Genomic DNA, 18,712 nt, shown 5'->3' with positions numbered 1-18,712 from the left:
GTTAGCTTACTTCAAGTTATGTCTGAGAGTAATCTTTAGACTCCCTTTTTTGGCAACTCTTACCATATAGCTTTTATCTTTTGAACAAGTGATTGTGAAGGCTAATTTGTTGGAGCAAAAATCCTGATCCCTTAACAGAAATTTGGTTTAGCTGCAATTTTGAGTATACATTATCCTGACAATTGATGAACTACTTTTGTATTTTATTAATCAAGATGTGTTTCCTTATTCCCTATTTGGTATGATAATGTGCCTCACCCAAAGCTTGGTTGTGGTGTTGGACAAAGTATATTATGTTTTAGTATTACCAACTCAGCATCTCCTTTGGTGTTTCTTAACCAATAAGTGATCAACACCTGTCCCAAAAAACCCACATCAGCCTGTTGCAGTGAACCAAATCAAAAAGACAATTTTATCCCTCAAAAATTTCAAACCGCGCCACTTTCTCCCTCGCTTACTAAACCTGAAATTCCAAAATCCATTTGTTTCTTTGTCTCTCAGGTGCTCCCTCTCCCTCTTCTTTTTCTCTCTCTCAAGTGCTCCTTCGTCAATCTTTCTCTTAACTCTAAATTTTGCTGCCAAACATAGCCACTGCCAATCATCCAATTAGATTGGAAGATCTTTCTCTCAACCAGGATTTTGCTGCCAAACACAGCCACCGCCGAGCATCGCAGGTCCTACGAGACTGGAAGTTGAATCCTTTGAAAACCCCAAATCGAGCATCGCAACCACTGCCGAGCAATCGCAGGTCCATCGTCGATTTCGAGAATCCGCCACAAAGGGGTAATATTTCTTTTCATCTGCTTCCTTTCATACCTATTCAGATCTTCTTTTTCATTTTAGTTTTATTTGTTTGCAACTACAGAATGGTTTTTTTCACTTATCACCCAAAAAAGAAAGGTAGAGGCACATTTGAGTGTGGAAAGGAGATAGTTTTTTTAGTTTCTTTTTATTAATTTATTTGCAAATACATATGGTTTTTTTTTTTACTTATCACCAAAATAAAATTAAAAAGAAAAAAGAAAAAGAAAGGAAGACACATTTAAGTGTGAAAATGAGATAAATGGGAATACGAACCTGAAACATGATGTATATGTGATAGCCTAAATAGGAAATTTATTTTTTATATATATCCCAGCTTTTGTGAACAAGGAGTTGAAGAAACAGGGTATTGAAATTGATCCATATCTCTTTCAATTTGGCACTGGTGCAGTGATGTGATGCTTCTATTCTATTGGGTTTACTAAAAGAATTGATTCCAATAAAGAATTGATTTCAATTTGGCACTGGTGCAAGGACAGTATTTTTGGGCAACATATTTGAATTAGACAGCTGCTTTTTAGATGGGATATCTAACAATTTGGATAGTTGATACCTTTTATAACAACTCTTTTGAATACCTTTTGTAATTAATGAAGTTTAACATTTGGACAATTTGAGTAGCTTCTAGTTTAACACAAATTATATATGAAAATGATGAATATTTTTAAATGTGATGGTAAAGTTCATTTCTATAAGTTCATCTTTGAATCAGACAATTGTGGATGAATATTTTTACATGTCCTCCCATTTGGACAATTTGCAAATAGCTGTGGAGATAGATTTGGAGTTTTCATTTTCTTTTGTTTAAATTAACCTTACAAAGGGCATTTGCAAATAGCTGGTGGCTTTTGCAACTAAAGAGCATTATTGTCGAATACTGCTAGTTTTCAATACCTAACTTGGTCAATTGTCAATTGTCCATTGTCTTTTGTGACTTTATGAAGAAGTGAATACTTATACATTGTTGAAGAATTGAACATTTTTAGAAAGTGGAAGTGAATTACAATTATTGTGAAAGGCATACTTCTAAATAGGTAGTCACGCTATTTGCTTGAAATGTCAAGTTCAGACTCTCATTTTTATGATAATATTCTTAGATGGATAATAACCATTGAAGTTTACAGTGATCTCAAATGTATGTAAATTTTTTTTTTACTTATTGATATGAGCCCACTCTTTTAACGTTGGTATAATGGAATGGAAGTTGCTGAACAAGTCCAACTTATTAATATGAGTTCTGATGGGGAAGTGAAAAATTAGTTCAACTCCATTTCGTCCAAAGGGATCGTCCAGAGCCAATAGAGCTAGCAAGATCAAGAATCACCCTAGAAGTAGAAAAGATGTTCATGGACGATAATATTGCTTTTGAACAATGAAGTCTCCCATGGACGATAAATTTTTCCATAAAGGTCGTCCATGGACGATTATCAGATGTCCAGGGACGACCAAATCGTCATACAATGGACGGACGAATGCGCAACACTTGGGAAACTTTCGACTCTTTGTAGCGGTTACCAAACCCGTAGCTATCGCCATGAATCTCTCGAATGAGTTAACTTCCGTTAGCGGTTATAACTTTAGTAGCTGTTGAGGAAGTTATCTCCGGACTCATTGGCTTCCACAAATCTTGGGGACGTTATTGGAAAAATAACCATCCCTAAGGTCTCTATATAAAGGACCGGTCTGAACCGAATTTTGGTAAGAACATTTTGAGACTTAACTCCCAAAAAGTTGGAATTGCATTCTTAAGAGAGACTAACTTTGCCATCAGAGGGGATTTGGTCGGTCTTCTCTGGTCCTCTTTTTGACAGCGTGTTTGCTTTTGTAGGCCTTCCACCGCTCAGTAGTCCACCGAAGCCAGAGCGTTCAACCAACTGATTCTAAGCAATATCAGTTGGCGCCGTCTGTGGGGAGAGAGAGATTGTTTTGCAGTTTTCTTTTCCGTGACAAAAGGTTGGATGGTCAGGACCAGATCGAGGGCTACTAGCCCAGGTCGTCAGGGAAGCAGAGGCGCTTCAAGCGATCCCCAACGCGATCGCCAATCCGCACCAGTCATGCAAACATCGTCTGTCCAACATGTGCAATCTATGGCGGCTGCAATGGCGGAGTTGACTCGCCAAAACCAAGAGTTAAGAATGGAGATTAATCAGAGAAGACAGACACGTGAGGAGCGTGAAGGAGGACAAACACAGGGTCATGGTGAAAATACTGAAATTGGAAGTCAATTAAGAGGCACTACCTCACGGACGGTACCACACTTGAAAGAAGAGATGGACCAAATGAAGAAATTCATGGAGGAAATGAAAGAGAACATGAGGAGGACGAATCCTATAGAAGATTTGGTTCACAGAACTGATTCTCCCTTTACGGCTTCCATCAACGGTCATCCTCTACCATCAAAGTTCAAGTTGCCTTCTCTGGATTCGTATGATGGAACGCGCGACCCATTTGATCACATTGCTACTTTCAAGACAACGATGCACCTTCAAGGGGTCCCTGATGAAATCATGTGCAGAGCCTTCCCTACCACCCTCAAAGGTCCGGCACGAGTCTGGTTCAGCAAAATACCCCCAAGTTCTGTAAGTTCTTTCGAAGAGTTGAGCAAGTTGTTTGTTAACAATTTCATCGGAGGACAGAGACACAAGCGTTCCTCATCCAGCTTGTTGACCATAGAGCAAGGGGAGAATGAGAGCCTGCGGTCATTCATCACTCGCTTCAACAGAGAAGCCCTGAGTGTGGACGAGGTAGACGACAAGCTTCTATTGGCGGCCTTCCATAATGGGATTAATTCTGATCTATTTATCTACAAGCTATATGAGAAAGAGCCTCAAACCATGGCTGAACTCGTCCATTCGGCTCAAAACTTTATGAATGCAGAAGATACGATCATAGCCAAGAAGAGGAAAAGAGCTAAAAGGATGGAAGCGCACCCAGCACGCCACTCAGAACAAGGCCCTCATCCAAAGAAAGGACGGACGAAAGATAAGAAGGAACGAGATAATAGGAAGACGGGTCCCTTGGTAAGAAGTCAGAACTACACGCCCCTAAACGCTCCACTTGATTAGGTGCTCATGCAAATCAAAGATGACCCTTCTCTAAAATGGTCAGAGAAGATGAAAGGAGATCCCAATAAGCGCAATAAGAGTAAATATTGTCGCTTCCATAGGGACCATGGGCATGATACGGATGAATGTTATGACCTGAAGCAGCAAATCGAGAATCTTATTAGACAAGGAAAGCTAAGGCACTTCGTTGGAAGGGATCATAAAGATGAGAAGTTGAAGGGAAAAATGGAGGAATCGTCCCGGCCCCCACTAGGGGAGATAAGGATTATCATAGGAGGAAACTCGACGGGGCAATCTTCTAAGTCAAAGAAGACGTATCTCAAAGTGGTGCAAAACGTCCAACTCTCTGGACGATCACCAAGGACGAGATCAATGGACGAGCCGGCTATTTCATTCACCGACGAAGATGCTGAGAGGATCCATCACCCGCATGACGATGCAATTGTCATTACTCTGCTTATTACAGATTATACAACCAGGAGAGTGTTAGTTGACAATGGAAGCTCAGCATATATATTGTACTACCCTGCCTTCCAACAGATGAGGCTTGGACGGGATCAACTTCGTCCAGTGTGCTCACCATTGATAGGGTTCGGAGGAATGAAGGTGCAACCCGTAGGCACCATTACATTACCTGTAGTGGTGGGGTCATACCCGCAGCAAATAACTAGGGAAGTCAATTTCCTCGTGGTGGATTGTTCGTCCTCATACAATGCCATTATTGGAAGACCAACTCTGAACAGTTGGAAGACGATAACATCTACCTACCATCTATCAGTCAAATTCCCTACGGAGTACGGGATAGGACAAGCACAAGGAGATCAGTTGGCAGCTAGAGAATGCTATTTAGCCATGATGGCTTTGGACGAGCAGGTGCAGACAATGAATATTGAGGAAAGAAAGGTTGTTGCAGAGCCCACGGAAGTGCTGGAAAATGTTCTTTCGCAAGAAGATGATCCCGAGAAATTCACCAGAATTGGAATAGGTATGAAGGAGAAGGCAAGAAAAGACCTCATCCAGTTCCTGAGAAAGAGTATCGATGTTTTTGCATGGAGTCATGACGACATGCCGGGAATCGATCCAAGTGTAATCACTCATCGATTGAATGTGTACCCCTTTTCTAAGCCTGTTCGTTAAAAGAAGAGGGTGTTCGCTCCTGAGCGGGATAAGGCAATTAAGGAAGAGGTTCAGAAACTGACCACAACACAGTTTATTAAGGAAGTCTATTACCCGGATTGGTTAGCCAATGTGGTGATGATGAAGAAAGCAAACGGCAAGTGAAGAATGTGCATAGATTTCACTGATTTGAACAAGGCTTGCCCTAAGGATAGTTATCCTTTGCCACGTATTGATCAATTAGTGGACTCTACAGCTGGCCATCAGTTGTTGAGCTTCATGGACGCCTTCTCAGGATATAATCAGATAAAGATGGACGAAGTTTATCAGGAAAAGACCTCCTTCATTACCAGTCAAGGTTTGTTTTGCTATAAGGTGATGCCCTTTGGTCTAAAAAACGTAGGGGCAACTTATCAAAGGTTGGTTAATCATATGTTTCGTCCACAGATAGGACGGAATGTAGAGGTCTATGTTGACGACATGCTTGTGAAGAGCATAGACGAGGGGAGCCATTTGGACGATCTATAGGAAACCTTTGAAACACTTAGGCGATATAAGATGAAATTGAACCCAAGTAAATGTGCGTTCAGAGTATTGTCGGGAAAGTTTCTGGGGTTCATGGTTTCACAAAGAGGAATTGAAGCGAATCCAGACAAGATCCAAGCCATATTGGACATGGAACCACCGAAGAATATCAAGGAAGTCCAATCCCTCACTGGGCGAATTGCTGCTTTGAACAGGTTTGTTTCAAAAGCCACAGACAAATGTTTACCTTTCTTCAAAGTCCTCAGGAAGGCGTTCAAATGGACGGACGAATGTCAAAAGGCCTTCCAAGATCTGAAGGACTATCTCACTACAGCTCCATTATTAAGTCCGTCCGTGCAAGGAGAGGAACTGTATCTGTACTTAGCGGTGTCTCCACATGCCGTAAGTTCAGCTCTAATCAGGAAGGAAGGAAAAGTGCAAAAACCCGTGTACTACACTAGTCGAGCACTTAGAGGAGCAGAAGGAAGGTATCCACTGATAGAGAAGTTGGCTTTTGCACTAATAACAGCTTCTAGAAAGTTAAGATATTACTTCCAAGTTCATGTCATCAATGTCATGACGGATCATCCGCTCAAGAAGGCAATGAACAAGCTGGAAGCTGCAGGACGGTTGATTCAATGGGCGGTGGAACTTAGTGAATTTGACATTCGGTACCAACCGAGAAATGCAATAAAGGCCCAAGCCCTAGCAGATTTCATTGCAGAGTTCACTCCAAGTTACGAGGATTTTGGTGAAAGAGAGTACAATAAAAAATGGGTCGTCCATGTAGATGGATCGTCTACACTGCATGCTGGAGGTATAGGAGTTGTTTTGCAGTCACCAGAAGGAGACAAATTAAAGTACAAGACTTGTTTGCAATACCAAACCACTAATAATGAAGTGGAGTATGAAGCCCTTTTAAAGGGGTTGGAGCTGGCTAAATCTATAGAAGTAGACTCAATACTTGTCTTGAGAGACTCTCAGTTGGTCATAGGCCAAGTAAATGGGGTATGTGAAGCCAAGGAAGATAGAATGAAGAAATATTTAAAGAAGGTAGTACGCCTTGTGAAGAAATTCAAAGAAGCTGATTTCATTCAAATCCCAAGGGAAGAGAATGTGGAAGCAGATACTCTGGCAAAGGAAGCCTCTGCGAATGAAGCAATGGACGAGTTGGATACAGTACAATACATGCCAAGTATAGACCTTCCAGAGATGCTGCAGATAGAGGGTGATGAAAATTGGATGACCCCAATAGTGTCATACTTGAAGGACGGAAGGCTTCCAGAAGAGAAGGACGAAGCCAGGAAGCTCAGGGTCAAATCAGCCAAGTACATACTTATGGACGAAGTGTTATACAAAAGAGGCTTTTCCCAGCCTCTCTTAAGGTTTTGGCTCCGGACGAGGCAAACTACATATTGAGGGAGGTTCATGAAGGAGCATGTGGTAACCATTCAGGAGCCAGATCACTCGTCCATAAAGTCATCCGTAGCGGATTCTATTGGCCAACCATCCAAGCTGATGCTAAGGCATATGTTAAGGTATGTGATCAATGTCAGCGCTTCAGTAACATTCCTAGATAGCCAGCAGAGTATCTTACGCCAATGATGGCCCCTTGGCCTTTCGCACAATGGGGACTGGATATTTTGGGGCCCTTTCCAACTGGAACTCGGCAAATGAAGTTTTTGGTGGTAGGAATATATTACTTCACAAAATGGGTGGAAGCCGAACCCTTGGCAAAAATTACACAACAGAATGTCAAGAACTTCGTCTGGAAGAACATTGTATGTAGATTCGGGGTACCTAGGGTACTAGTGTCTGACAATGGACGATAGTTCGACAACACACCTTTCAGGGAATTTTGTGAACAGCTTGGAATTAGGAACCATTACTCCTCACCCTCCCACCCACAGGCCAATGGCTAGGCAGAAGTAGCAAACCGATTCTTGTTGAAGATCATCAAGACTCAGCTTGAAGGGGCAAAGGGAGTATGGCCGGATGAGTTATCGGGTGTTTTGTGGGCTTACAGAACGATAGTGAGAACTCCCACAGGGGAAACTCCTTTTAAACTAGCCTATGGAAGTGAGGCAGTTATACCGGCAGAAGTACATATGGCCAGCCACAGGGTGGGGAAGTATCAGGCTGAAGAAAACGAAGAACAGCTCCGTCTTAACCTTGACCTTGTGGACGAGGTTAGGATGGATGCAGAACAGAGAACAGTGATGTACAAAAATCTTATGGCAAGACAATATGATGCCATGGTGAAGCCCAGGCGCTTCAACATTAGGGATCTCATCCTGAAGAGGATTACCTTGGTAACAAGAAACCCGGCCTACAGGAAACTGTGGCCAAATTGGGAAGGACCTTATAGGGTTATCAATTGCAAGAGGCAAGGATCCTACTATTTGGAAGCTTTGGATGGACGGAGGCTAGAACACCGTTGGAATGTTGAGCACCTAAGGAAATACCATCAATAAATGCTGACTCTGGACGAAAGTGGCCACGAACGAGATACCTGGACGAGTGGAAGTATTTCTCGTGTTTGTTTACTACTACTATGTGTTTTAAGTATTTCAATAATCCCCTAGAAAGTACATTAGTGTTTTCACTTTTGTGCTATTCATGGACGAGTTGGTTTGTATTTTTAATTCCCTAAGGCACTAGCTCTCGAGCATATGCCATGCCTGTGGACGAATGTTTGCATAAGTTTGGATTTTCAGATATATATATATATATGATGTATTTTCAAGTATATTGTATGGGAATCCTTTATTTTTGTATATTCATTCAGAATGATCCACAAAAAAGCAAACAAGCATGGACGAATGAAATCCTTGGACGCAAGGATGTGTCGTCCATAAGCTTTCCTTAAAGGAAAATTAAAACAAGGTATATCCGTCTAAAGCTTAAGACGAGATGAAACCTGAGTTAAAGGAAAAATAAAACAAGGTATGTCCGTCTAAAGCTTAAGACGAGATGAAACTTGAGAAATGGTCGTCCAAAACATGACGAACAAAGATTGTGCAAAAGCACAAACCCATAAACGAATCTAACCAGCGTAACAATCCAATGCATGGACGAGAAATTGCTGGGTAGTCTTATCAAGGACGGAAATATGATCGTCCCTAAATTTGAATAACGAGCAAAAGCTAACCAAGAAGAACGTCATTCATAGACGAACTGTACTTGATAGCTAAAAGGATTCAATTTGCTCTATTTCGGTGATGTAATAAGAAATTCACCCCTATACTCAAGACGAGGCAAACTGATTTCCTGGGTGGACGAACCACACAGCCACAAAAATGATGTGAATTATGAAAATAAATTTCATACATAAAGCTGGAAATGAATGTATTCAAACACAATGGAAGGTGAAAATAGAAAATATTCATTTGTTCATGGAATTTAAAAAAGGGTGGACGACCCACGTCCAAAAAACCCTTAAAAGTTATGAAAATATAACTGATTGTATATAAGACTCGTCCATAATCTTGGACGAGACAATTGTACTTGGATAAACTTGAATAAAAGGAGTAAAGAACAAAGCCCAAAACAACGGGCACTCCCAAATAAAAGTAAATAAAAGTAAAATAAATTTTCTAAGGAAAATGTAATCACTTGGGCAAGCTAGTCTTGGGGTCGTCCTGGGTCACTTCAGTGTTAGCATCGTCCATTATGTTGACGTCCTCAGAACTCGTCTGCAACAAGAAACTTTCATTAGTGAGGGGAAGCTTGAAAGAATCAAAGTTCAACTCAGGATATGTTTCCTTAGCATCAACACGAAAGTCCTCATAGCCAGCTGCATAGTGGCTGTCTAGATGATTCTTGTACTCGTCAGACTTCTTGAAGGCTGCTATGGCTTCTTCACGTGCTTTCTCTAAGGACGAGACAAACTCAGAGACTTGTCCTTCAAGATGGACGATATGAGTATCCTTTTCTAGATTATCAGCTTTAAGCTCTTCCACCTCGTTCTTCAGCTTCGTCTCACTTCCTTGTAGACGATTAAAATCTTCAGTTAACCTAAGGACCTCCCCCTTTTTCAGTAGAATTTCATTGTTCAGCTCCTTAGCTTTGTCCTTAGCCGTCTTAACCTCTGTAGCAAGCTCCTTAGCCTGGCAGGTTGCTGTATAAAATTTTGACATAGCCTGCATATGGATGAAGGGGAGTTAGACATCCTATTCAAAAAAAAAAAAAAAAAAAAAAATTTACAAGCAAGGACGAGGGAAAGACTTACCTTAAAAAGGTCATGGATGCCAGAACGCTCAAATTCTCTCACTGACATGTTGTAACATTCATTAACTTCATGCTTAGTGACGATCCCTTTGAACGTCCTCCATGCGTAGCCCTCGTCCAAAACCAGATTGGAAGGACGATCAGAGGGCTCTGACGAATTAGGCTTGCGAGAAGCTTTGGCTGGAGGGGGAGGAGGATCAGTCTGGACGGGATGGATTGTTTGGACGGGCTCCACATCCATCGGAGGGTTGTCCAGGTTCACCGTCGGAGGTGTAAACTTGGGAACCTTGGGAAGAGAAGTCATACCAGGCTTTTGCTTCTTGGGGCCTCGACGACTTGGAAAGTCGTCCAGGTCCACGGCACTGGATGTCGACTTAGACTTTCTCTTCCCTGCCTGGACGGAAGTCACTTGGATGACTGGTGGTGCAGTTGGGGGTGCAGTAACATCCTCGTCCCCACTAGTTACTGTTTTTTCTTTGTTTTCCCTCATTGTTGTTATCCCTGTGACGAGGAAAATCAAATTTTTTTAAAAAAAAGGAGAAAAGAAAAAGAAAAGAAATGAAGTAAAGTGGACGACACTTACTTCGACGGATAGTCTCTTCATGACTGAGGTTTTTAGCAGTAGGTACTGAGCCAAGCCCCCAAGCTGCTAGACGACTGAGAGTTACTAAATCGTGAAAAGTTCTCCCAGGGAAGGTACGAACCTCGTCTATCCGATCCAAGTAAAATTTGTCCAAACGTGGACGGACAACAGCTGCATCACCAAGAGAAAGAGTTAGATGATTGAAAGATAAAAAACATGTTAGGAAAAACGAAATAAAATGGAAAGGAAACATACCCTCAGGACGAAGACGACCTAGAGGGCTGGTAAAAGGTGGGAAGGGGGGATTACCCACATCAGCTGGGTCCCCAGCCCAATTTCCAGAAATAATAAAAAATTCTTTTTTCCAGAGCCGGTCAGACGAACTACGACCCTTTATTAAACTGTAATAAGAGCCCCTAGACGAGAACTGGTAAAAACCAGCAGATTTCTTTATCTCTGAGGGCTTATAATAGTAAAGGAACTCGTCCACCGTAATTGGACGGTTCCCTTCCAGTGCCTCACGCCATAGCACTTGCATGGCGACTAACGTCCTCCAACCATTGGGGTTGAGCTGGTTAGGTCCAATACCTAATCTTTGGAAGAGGTCTCTGTAGAAGGGAAAATGAGAGGAAAGTAAGGGGTATGAAAGAGAATGCACTATTTATAGGCCCCAGCAACAGGGTCAGTGAAATGACGTTCGCCACTCAAAAATTGACACGTGGCAGTTCCTTTGGGAAACGAGATCGACGCGACTGGCCAACCAACAGCTTCGCGACACGTGGCTCACAAAAAAGTAAAATTTTGTTAAAATCACGACAATATCCTGGACGACCCTTTGAACAAAGGGGCAACTGATGGGGAAGTGAAAAATTAGTTCAACTCCATTTCGTCCAAAGGAATCGTCCAGAGCCAATAGAGCTAGCAAGATCAAGAATCACCCTAGAAGTAGAAAAGATGTTCATGGACGATAATATTGCTTTTGAACAATGAAGTCTCCCATGGATGATAAATTCGTCCATAAAGGTCGTCCATGGACGATTATCAGATGTCCAGGGACGACCAAATCGTCATACAATGGACGGACGAATGAGCAACACTTGGGAAACTTTCGACTCTTTGTAGCGGTTACCAAACCCGTAGCTATCGCCATGAATCCCTCGAATGAGTTAACTTCCGTTAGCGGTTACAACTTTAGTAGCCGTTGAGGAAGTTATCTCCGAACTCATTGGCTTCCACAAATCTTGGGGAGGCTATTGGACAAATAACCGTCCCTAGGGTCTCTATATAAAGGACCGGTTTGAACCGAATTTTGGTAAGAACATTCTGAGACTTAACTCCCAAAAAGTTAGAATTTCATTCTTAAGAAAGACTAACTTTGCCATCGGAGGGGATTTGGCCGGTCTTCTCCGGTCCCCTTTTTGACAGCGTGTTTGCTTTTGTAGGCCTTCCACCGCTCAGTAGTCCACCAAAGCCAGAGCGTTCAACCAACTGATTCTAAGCAATATCAAGTTCAATCTTATAACATTGGTAAAATGGAAATGAAAGTTGCTAAACAAGTTGGCCACACCATTCATAACTAACATTCACCTTTGATGAAGACTTATAATTGTATCTTCTACCTTTGCATTTAAAACATTCATCATTTGCATAAATAAGTAGTATTTAAGTAGAAGCTACTAATACAAAGAATCCATCATGTTCAAGTAACTTCAGTAGTTACAACAATTTTCCAAAACAATTGCTACAAGTTGAGTAATCAACTGTCTAAATTTTCAGCTATGCTATCTAAAAAGTTGTCCAAGTCAAATATGTTATCCAAAAATATTAGTCCAAAATGTTGTCCCCCAGCTGTGCCAATTGCAGTAAAAAATATTGTCCAAAAATGCTATCCATCATACTTCAGAATCTTGTAGTAGGGTCCTAAAAAAAATGAAACACAATATTAGCAAATAAATAAATAACCAAAAGCACATGTAACATGTTAAAGTTTTTGTTTTTTCCTCTAAAATAAAAAGTTTACGGTTATACTTGACTCAAGTGAGACATTGAGCTACTTTCAAGAAGCATTCTTGTAGAGCCAACATGGAAACTCTAAAAATGCTGGCAGAGCAACAAAGCCATATGCAATGAAGTTTAAGATGACATATTTAACATAGCTGTACAAATAGTTTTTAATATTAATAATGTCACTAGAGCATTATTCAATAGAGGGAGACTGTTTGGAAAATACTTTACCATAATCAAGTTTATAAAAGTTTAGATACAAGATATGTGTTGTCACAAATGCAATCAGTAGAGCAGCAACCATTAATAGCTTGGAATATTGCTAGAATGAGGCTAAACCCAAGTAAGCCACAACAGATGAATAATCTAGCTTCTCTGCCAACTCCACATCTCTATAAATAACTAAATCAACAAACATTTAACAACCTAACGTAATAAAAAGAAATTAATTCTAATCATAAATAACTCTGAAAGTTTAAAATGAAGGCAGCTACAAAGTAAGGGACCATTTTTTCCCTCTAACATGAAAGGTGCTTGGCTTTTTATGTGAAAACAAATTGTAAGGATGGCCATAGCAATTCCTAAATGAATTCAATCACAAACTCATATCATCAATTCATCATGAAAATCTAGCAGTGATGCTAAGAAAAACACTAGAGCCCACTTCAAGAGCTTTTCTCTGAATATTATAATCCAAATATTAATGAATTTATACACTTCAAATGAACTTGTTCAAGACCAAAATTTCAACCATTGTGTATCAGCAAATTTATATCATCATGTAAATCTAACCATGTTAGAAGGCAGAACCTTCACAAGGTAGAATCCAAGCATCATCCCGTAGACTAAAAGTAGCCTTTGCACCTTTGCATAACCAACATAGCAATTGATCGTGTAAAACCATCATATATCATTACCATAAAAAACAATTGAATACACAACTTCAAAGTACCTTCAAAACTCAACGAAGGCAAAACGAAGTACGAGATTAGGGAAACCACATATACTGCACTCAACAACCTTCACACACAAAATGAAGTTGTTCAAGACCAAGATTTTAACTAACGTATCTGCAAAGCATTTATCTGCAAAATGAAGGCAGCAAACTATTTGTCACACAAAGAGAGGAGCTTTATGTTTCTACATACGAAACTATAAAAAATAAAAATAAATAAATAAATAAACCCAACTTTAATCTGGGATCCAAAAGAACATTTAAAAAAAAAAACAACCCTTGACAATATATTTTATATATATATTTTTTATTGATAGTAGTTTAAGAACAAAGGAGTGCATCCATGTTCATTGAGACATTTTATCAAACAGGTACAAGTTTCCTTTCTACACTCAAACGTTCATCTGGATTTTCTTTTGTTTGTTTAAACATGTGTAATTTTGAGAAGAAAAAAGCAAACAAAAAAGATGTGAAAAATACAAAAAAGAAACAGAACAAGAGGAGGAAAAAAAACCTTATTGTGACATCGGGTGTTGAAAGCAGCAAGAAAGCTTTCGGTGTTTGGTGGTGATGCTAGAAAGAGAAGAGTTTGGGGGTTTTCTGACGAGACAAAGGCCGATCTTGCCGGAACTGACGATGTTCAGCAGTGTTGTGCTAGCGAAGACACTGGGCAGTGGCTGTCGGGGTTTGTGGTGGTCGGAACTGGAGGTTAGGGAAAGCGATGCGGTGAGGAAATGGAAGCTTGTAGTTGCAGATGGGATGGAGTGTGGGTGTGAGAGAGAGAGAGCTGAGAGAGAGAGAAGAACTAGAGAAGAGTAAGTTGATTTGGGAATTAGGCTGTGTTTAGTTGAATGTAAAATATTTTCCGAGTGTAAAATATTTTCAGGTGAAAATATTTTCGAAAAAGGAAAATATTTTTAAGTGTTTGGTTGCATTTCAAAAAATGCTTTGGAAAATATTTTCCAGTGTTTGGTTGTGTTGCTAAAAATGCTCTAGAAAACCCAGTTTTACCATGTTTCTCACATTTTCTTAGGATCCAAACAAATATTATTACAGAGAATCAAAATATATAAACAACACAAGAAACAAAAATCAAAACAAAAACATCATTTATTCACAAACTCAGTGAGAGGGGGAAGAAAGAGTGAGAGATTGAGGGAAAGAGAGATTGGGAAAGAGAGAATTGGAGTGGATGGAGGCGGCGGTGGTCAGATCGGGTGGTTTGGGGGTGGAGTGGAGTGGGTTGGTGGTCTGTGGCGGCCAGATCGGCGATCGGTAGTGGCGGCCAGTGTGTTGGAGAGCCTGGTGGAGCACGGCCTATGGTCGGTTGTCAAGATCGGAGCTCGTCGGTGCATGGCTGGCGATCGAAGAGGTGGATCGATGATGAGGGAGGGGTGGGCTGAGATTTGGGTGGATCGGTGCTTGTGGGTCTTGGGTGTTTGGCCGGCGCGTGATCTGGGCAGTGGGCCGGCGTGATCGGAGCTTGGCTAGGCTGGCCGGAGCTTGGCTGAGGTGAGGCGTGATCTGGGTTTTATGGGTGTGCTCATGCTCGAGCTCTCTCTCTCTCTCTCTGTGAGTCCTGTAATTCGTTTGAAGGTAAAATGAAGGCAGAATTGGTTTTATGGCTGAAGTGGGTGATTTTACGGTCAAAGTGTAATTGATTTTCCATTTGACCATATTTTCTGTTGGAGCCAAACACACATAAGGGTGTAAAAGTAATTTCGGAATTCGTTTTCAGCTGAAACAAACGCAGCCTTAGAGATTTCAAAAAGCAGAAGAAGGAGAGAGAGGAGTCGGTGGGCGGGCTTTTGGAAAAAATTCAGGGTCAAGATGGTCATTTTGTTTGGATTAATGGAGTAATCTGACGTGGATTTTGGGAATAGGTGTCAGTCATTTATTAGGTAGGAAACACCAAAATAGACACTGAGTTGGTAATACTGAAGCGTGGTATACTTTCTTGTGGTGTTGCTAGCTTTAGTGGCTATTTACCAGACAAAAATGACATTTAACATGTCGTTTGCTCCAAAGGATGAGCATGAAGCTCAGATGCAGTTTGCTCTAGAACAAGAAATTCATGCCACTTTGTCGGTCATTGGAACACAAGGCTGGCATTTCTAGGCAATGCATATGATTTGATTCATTGTGAAAAATTCAGGGTTCACTGGGATGATTTATGCATTACATGTGAATTAAAACACTGGTATGCTCTCGTATTGGATGTTTCTCTGAATGACCTTGCCATAAACTGATCCAAGTGTGACTGTGTGAGGAGTGTAAAAGATACAGAATCAGCATCAGCATCAGCACAATGTTAATTTCATTTTTCTTCATTTATGTTTATTTTTTAGTTAATTATTAGTTTCTGGTTTCCAAATGAGTCTATGCTCGAACTGTTTTATATCGAGCCTTATAACTGACGAGTCATGAGCTTGTTCATGAACCTTTTTTTTTTTTTTTTTGGCTTGGGCTTGTTTATTAAACAAGCCTGAAACTAAGGCTCAAATTTTGCTTATTTATAAACGAACAAACATAAACAAGCTTATTTTAGCAATGACCTATGTCATAATTTACCTTGATGTGGAATAAATCCTGGACTGTAGTGCACTTAAGGAATTGTATGGAATTTAAATCAACAGTTAATAACTTAGAATAAAACTTGACATGCTCATTAATTGAAAGAAATTAACTTAACTTCTAAATAAATTACATGTGGCCTAATAAAAAATAAAGGGATCAAATACGACAAAGTAAATGGATCTGAATAAAAACAAGACATGTAGTCTATAAAAATCAACTAAGTTTCTTAATCAAATTGATGTTCAAATCTTAATGGCATGCTCAACAACAGAGACCTCTATGGTCTATTTAGTACCAATTTTTCATACAAATCACACGAAAATTTTAGCACGTGTTTTATAGAAAATTACGTACTTTTTTCACAATTAAAATGCAACATGGGTAATTTCATTCAATTAGTGATATCTCATTCAAACCAAGTCTGATTTTCACCTATGACCAAGCAAATTACAAGGAATTTCTTTTTTTTTGGTAAACAATTACAAGGAATTTCATTGTCTTAAACATAGCACCAAAATTAATCCAATCACATGGTTGGATTTCTATTAAAGCTCAACTAGAATTAGTCAACCGCATAGAAATTGATAAAAATAAACAAAAATATAAGGTTTAATAATTAAAACCATGAAATCATTTAGAGCCGGACAAAACATAGTATCAACAAACCTCTTGATGATGAAGTTTTGAAGACATTCCAAGAATTTTCCATCCACAAAGCCCAAAGGTGTTGAGTTTTTTACGTTCAATCAACAACAAGACCATCAACGCACATAATATTTTCATCAAAGCAAGCGGTAGATATGTGGATTGATCCGGGAGAAGAAGGGCAGCAATCTATTCTAAATTTTCAGAGATAATCCACTATTAAACCATTCGCAAAAAACAAGGTGCATGCATGTAAACATCTAAACCTAGTTTAATTTATGTTTTAGTTTAATTATAAATTTTGCACAATATGCTGAATTTTGATGATATTACCTATTAATGTTTAAGCATTTTCTTGAATGAGATTTTTAAAATGATGTAAAGAAACATGATGAATTAAGATATGTAACGATTAAATGTGTTAAGTTTTGACTCTAAACATTATTTTAATCCATATGATGATCATGAATTTTTTTCATCAACAATCTATGCCATGATGATGACATGAAAAGTATATGTCTTATGCATAACATGAACCCTGACCCAACTTGAAAATTTTGGCTCATGGTCGGGTAGGGTTTTGGGTTGGTCTCAGGTCTTTTTTTTTTTTTTTTTTTTTTTTTTTGTCCCTGTTGTTGAAAAAAAATCAACAAAAATTAATCTTAGGATACTTTCTATAATTGATTTTTAGGAATAGTTAAAACAAATTAGACGTTTATAGTGTGGGTTCCGGTTAGCTTAACTGGTAAAGCCTCTGATGGTTGTATAAGAGATCTGGGGTTCAAAAGGAAACTTGGTTTTTCAAATGACAAATTTGCATTAGAAAATTTCCACACAAAAAAAAAAAAAAAAAAAAAAAAATTGTGAAAGCACAATTACATCCCTATTGATAAGTATAAATTCTTAGAAAATATTTAGATTGCTTGAAATTTCTCATTAATTAATGAATTTATAGTTGAATTGTATGTTGCAAAATTCCTAATTTGTTATGGGATTTTAATTTAGAATCAAGGTTTAATGGAAGAAAAAAATAACTCAAAAGGAAACTTTGATTTTCATAAGGTTGAATAAATGATTATGGTTGGCAAAGAATTTTTACTAAATATTGTAAGTTAAGAAAGAAATCTATCTTAGGAAAAATTATGTTTTGAATATTATATTAGGAATATATTTGTATATAGCCCAGTGAGGTTTTCCTTGTATGAGGTTCACGTACCAATACCTCTTCCTCCTCCACCATCAAAAGCAGTCCAAGACGATAAAATACGGAATCCAAGGCCGCTTTCCCCAATCCTCCAATTTAAAACCGGCAAACACGCTGATGATATGTGATGTGTTCAATTGGGCTCCAAGTATTTTTTGGGTGGTGAAAAATATCAAAAATCCATACATTGATGAAAACTTTGCTTACTTTGAGATGTTTGATAACTGGATCATCCTGCCAAATCCCCCTCCCCTGAACTTAGATGTTGTTGTGGGAAGAAAGGTTCTCATTGTAGCCTGGCAACCGCATGAAACAGAGCGCCTATATTGTTTTGATTTTAACACACATGAATGGGCAAACACAAGCATTTGTGCAACTATGTTGTACATTGCAATTGAAGAGTCTAGAGTAATTGTTGATTATTGGCACTGTATAGAAGGGGGAGATGCGAAGCCTTTGATGTTTATCAAAAAATGTGTTTGTATGTCAGATAGAGGGGTTTTTTTGCCCTAGGATTTTAATTTTTTAAGTTTTTAAGCAGAGTTGTTAATTCTTTTTCCACTGGCTTTATTTTCAGATATAAATTTTCCGAGTTTATTGTTTACACATATTTTTCATTAGTGAAAATCTATTTAAGAGACAAGCATGGCAGTTAACTTAGGCTGTGACCTCTATTATCATTTCATGTGTCCCTATCAGTTAACTTAGGCTTCCATTGATACGCATGTCGTGTTGATTATTGTATTGCTGTATTTGCAATGTCATTTGTTTCATTACTGCATATCTCTTTACATCCCCCTCAAACTTAGGGGGAGGTAATCGAATAAAAATAAACCAAGAAGAAGACATTTAGCTAAAATATCACCAAGTTGATCCTTTGTAGAGATAAATTGTGCTTGAATATCCTTTTGAACGACTTGCTCTCGCACAAAAAGGTAATCCACCTCTATATGTTTTGTGCGAGAGTGAAAAACTGGATTAGATGC

At 39.3% G+C, this 18,712-nt stretch overlaps 1 protein-coding gene, 1 long non-coding RNA gene and 1 pseudogene across 4 annotated transcripts; 1 reads left to right on the top strand and 2 right to left on the bottom strand.

Annotated features, from left to right (window-relative positions):
- The window catches only part of LOC126693393 (microtubule-associated protein 70-2-like), an 82,511-nt pseudogene that overhangs the window by 10,744 nt on the left and 53,055 nt on the right, over positions 1-18,712 (top strand).
- On the bottom strand, positions 8,926-10,253 carry LOC126693394 (uncharacterized). The gene is made up of 2 exons (XM_050389358.1): positions 9,760-10,253; positions 8,926-9,670 (listed from the first exon to the last, which is right to left on the bottom strand). Exons 1-2 carry the CDS (start codon positions 10,246-10,248, stop codon positions 9,140-9,142), a joined length of 1,020 nt encoding a protein of 339 aa, XP_050245315.1. The 5' UTR covers positions 10,249-10,253; the 3' UTR covers positions 8,926-9,139.
- LOC126693395 (uncharacterized) lies at positions 11,962-14,139 on the bottom strand. Of its 3 annotated transcripts, XR_007645333.1 has the most exons (4): positions 13,815-14,139; positions 13,298-13,430; positions 13,138-13,209; positions 11,962-12,261 (listed from the first exon to the last, which is right to left on the bottom strand). It is a non-coding gene; the product is annotated as an uncharacterized LOC126693395 (long non-coding RNA). The 3 variants fall into 3 exon arrangements; XR_007645331.1 differs by having other exon boundaries at positions 13,138-13,430; XR_007645332.1 differs by lacking the exon at positions 13,138-13,209.

Source organism: Quercus robur, chromosome 7 (assembly GCF_932294415.1).
Source record: "Quercus robur chromosome 7, dhQueRobu3.1, whole genome shotgun sequence".
NCBI classification, from domain to species: domain Eukaryota; kingdom Viridiplantae; phylum Streptophyta; class Magnoliopsida; order Fagales; family Fagaceae; genus Quercus; species Quercus robur.
This window is presented reverse-complemented; position numbering and strand designations above follow the sequence as displayed.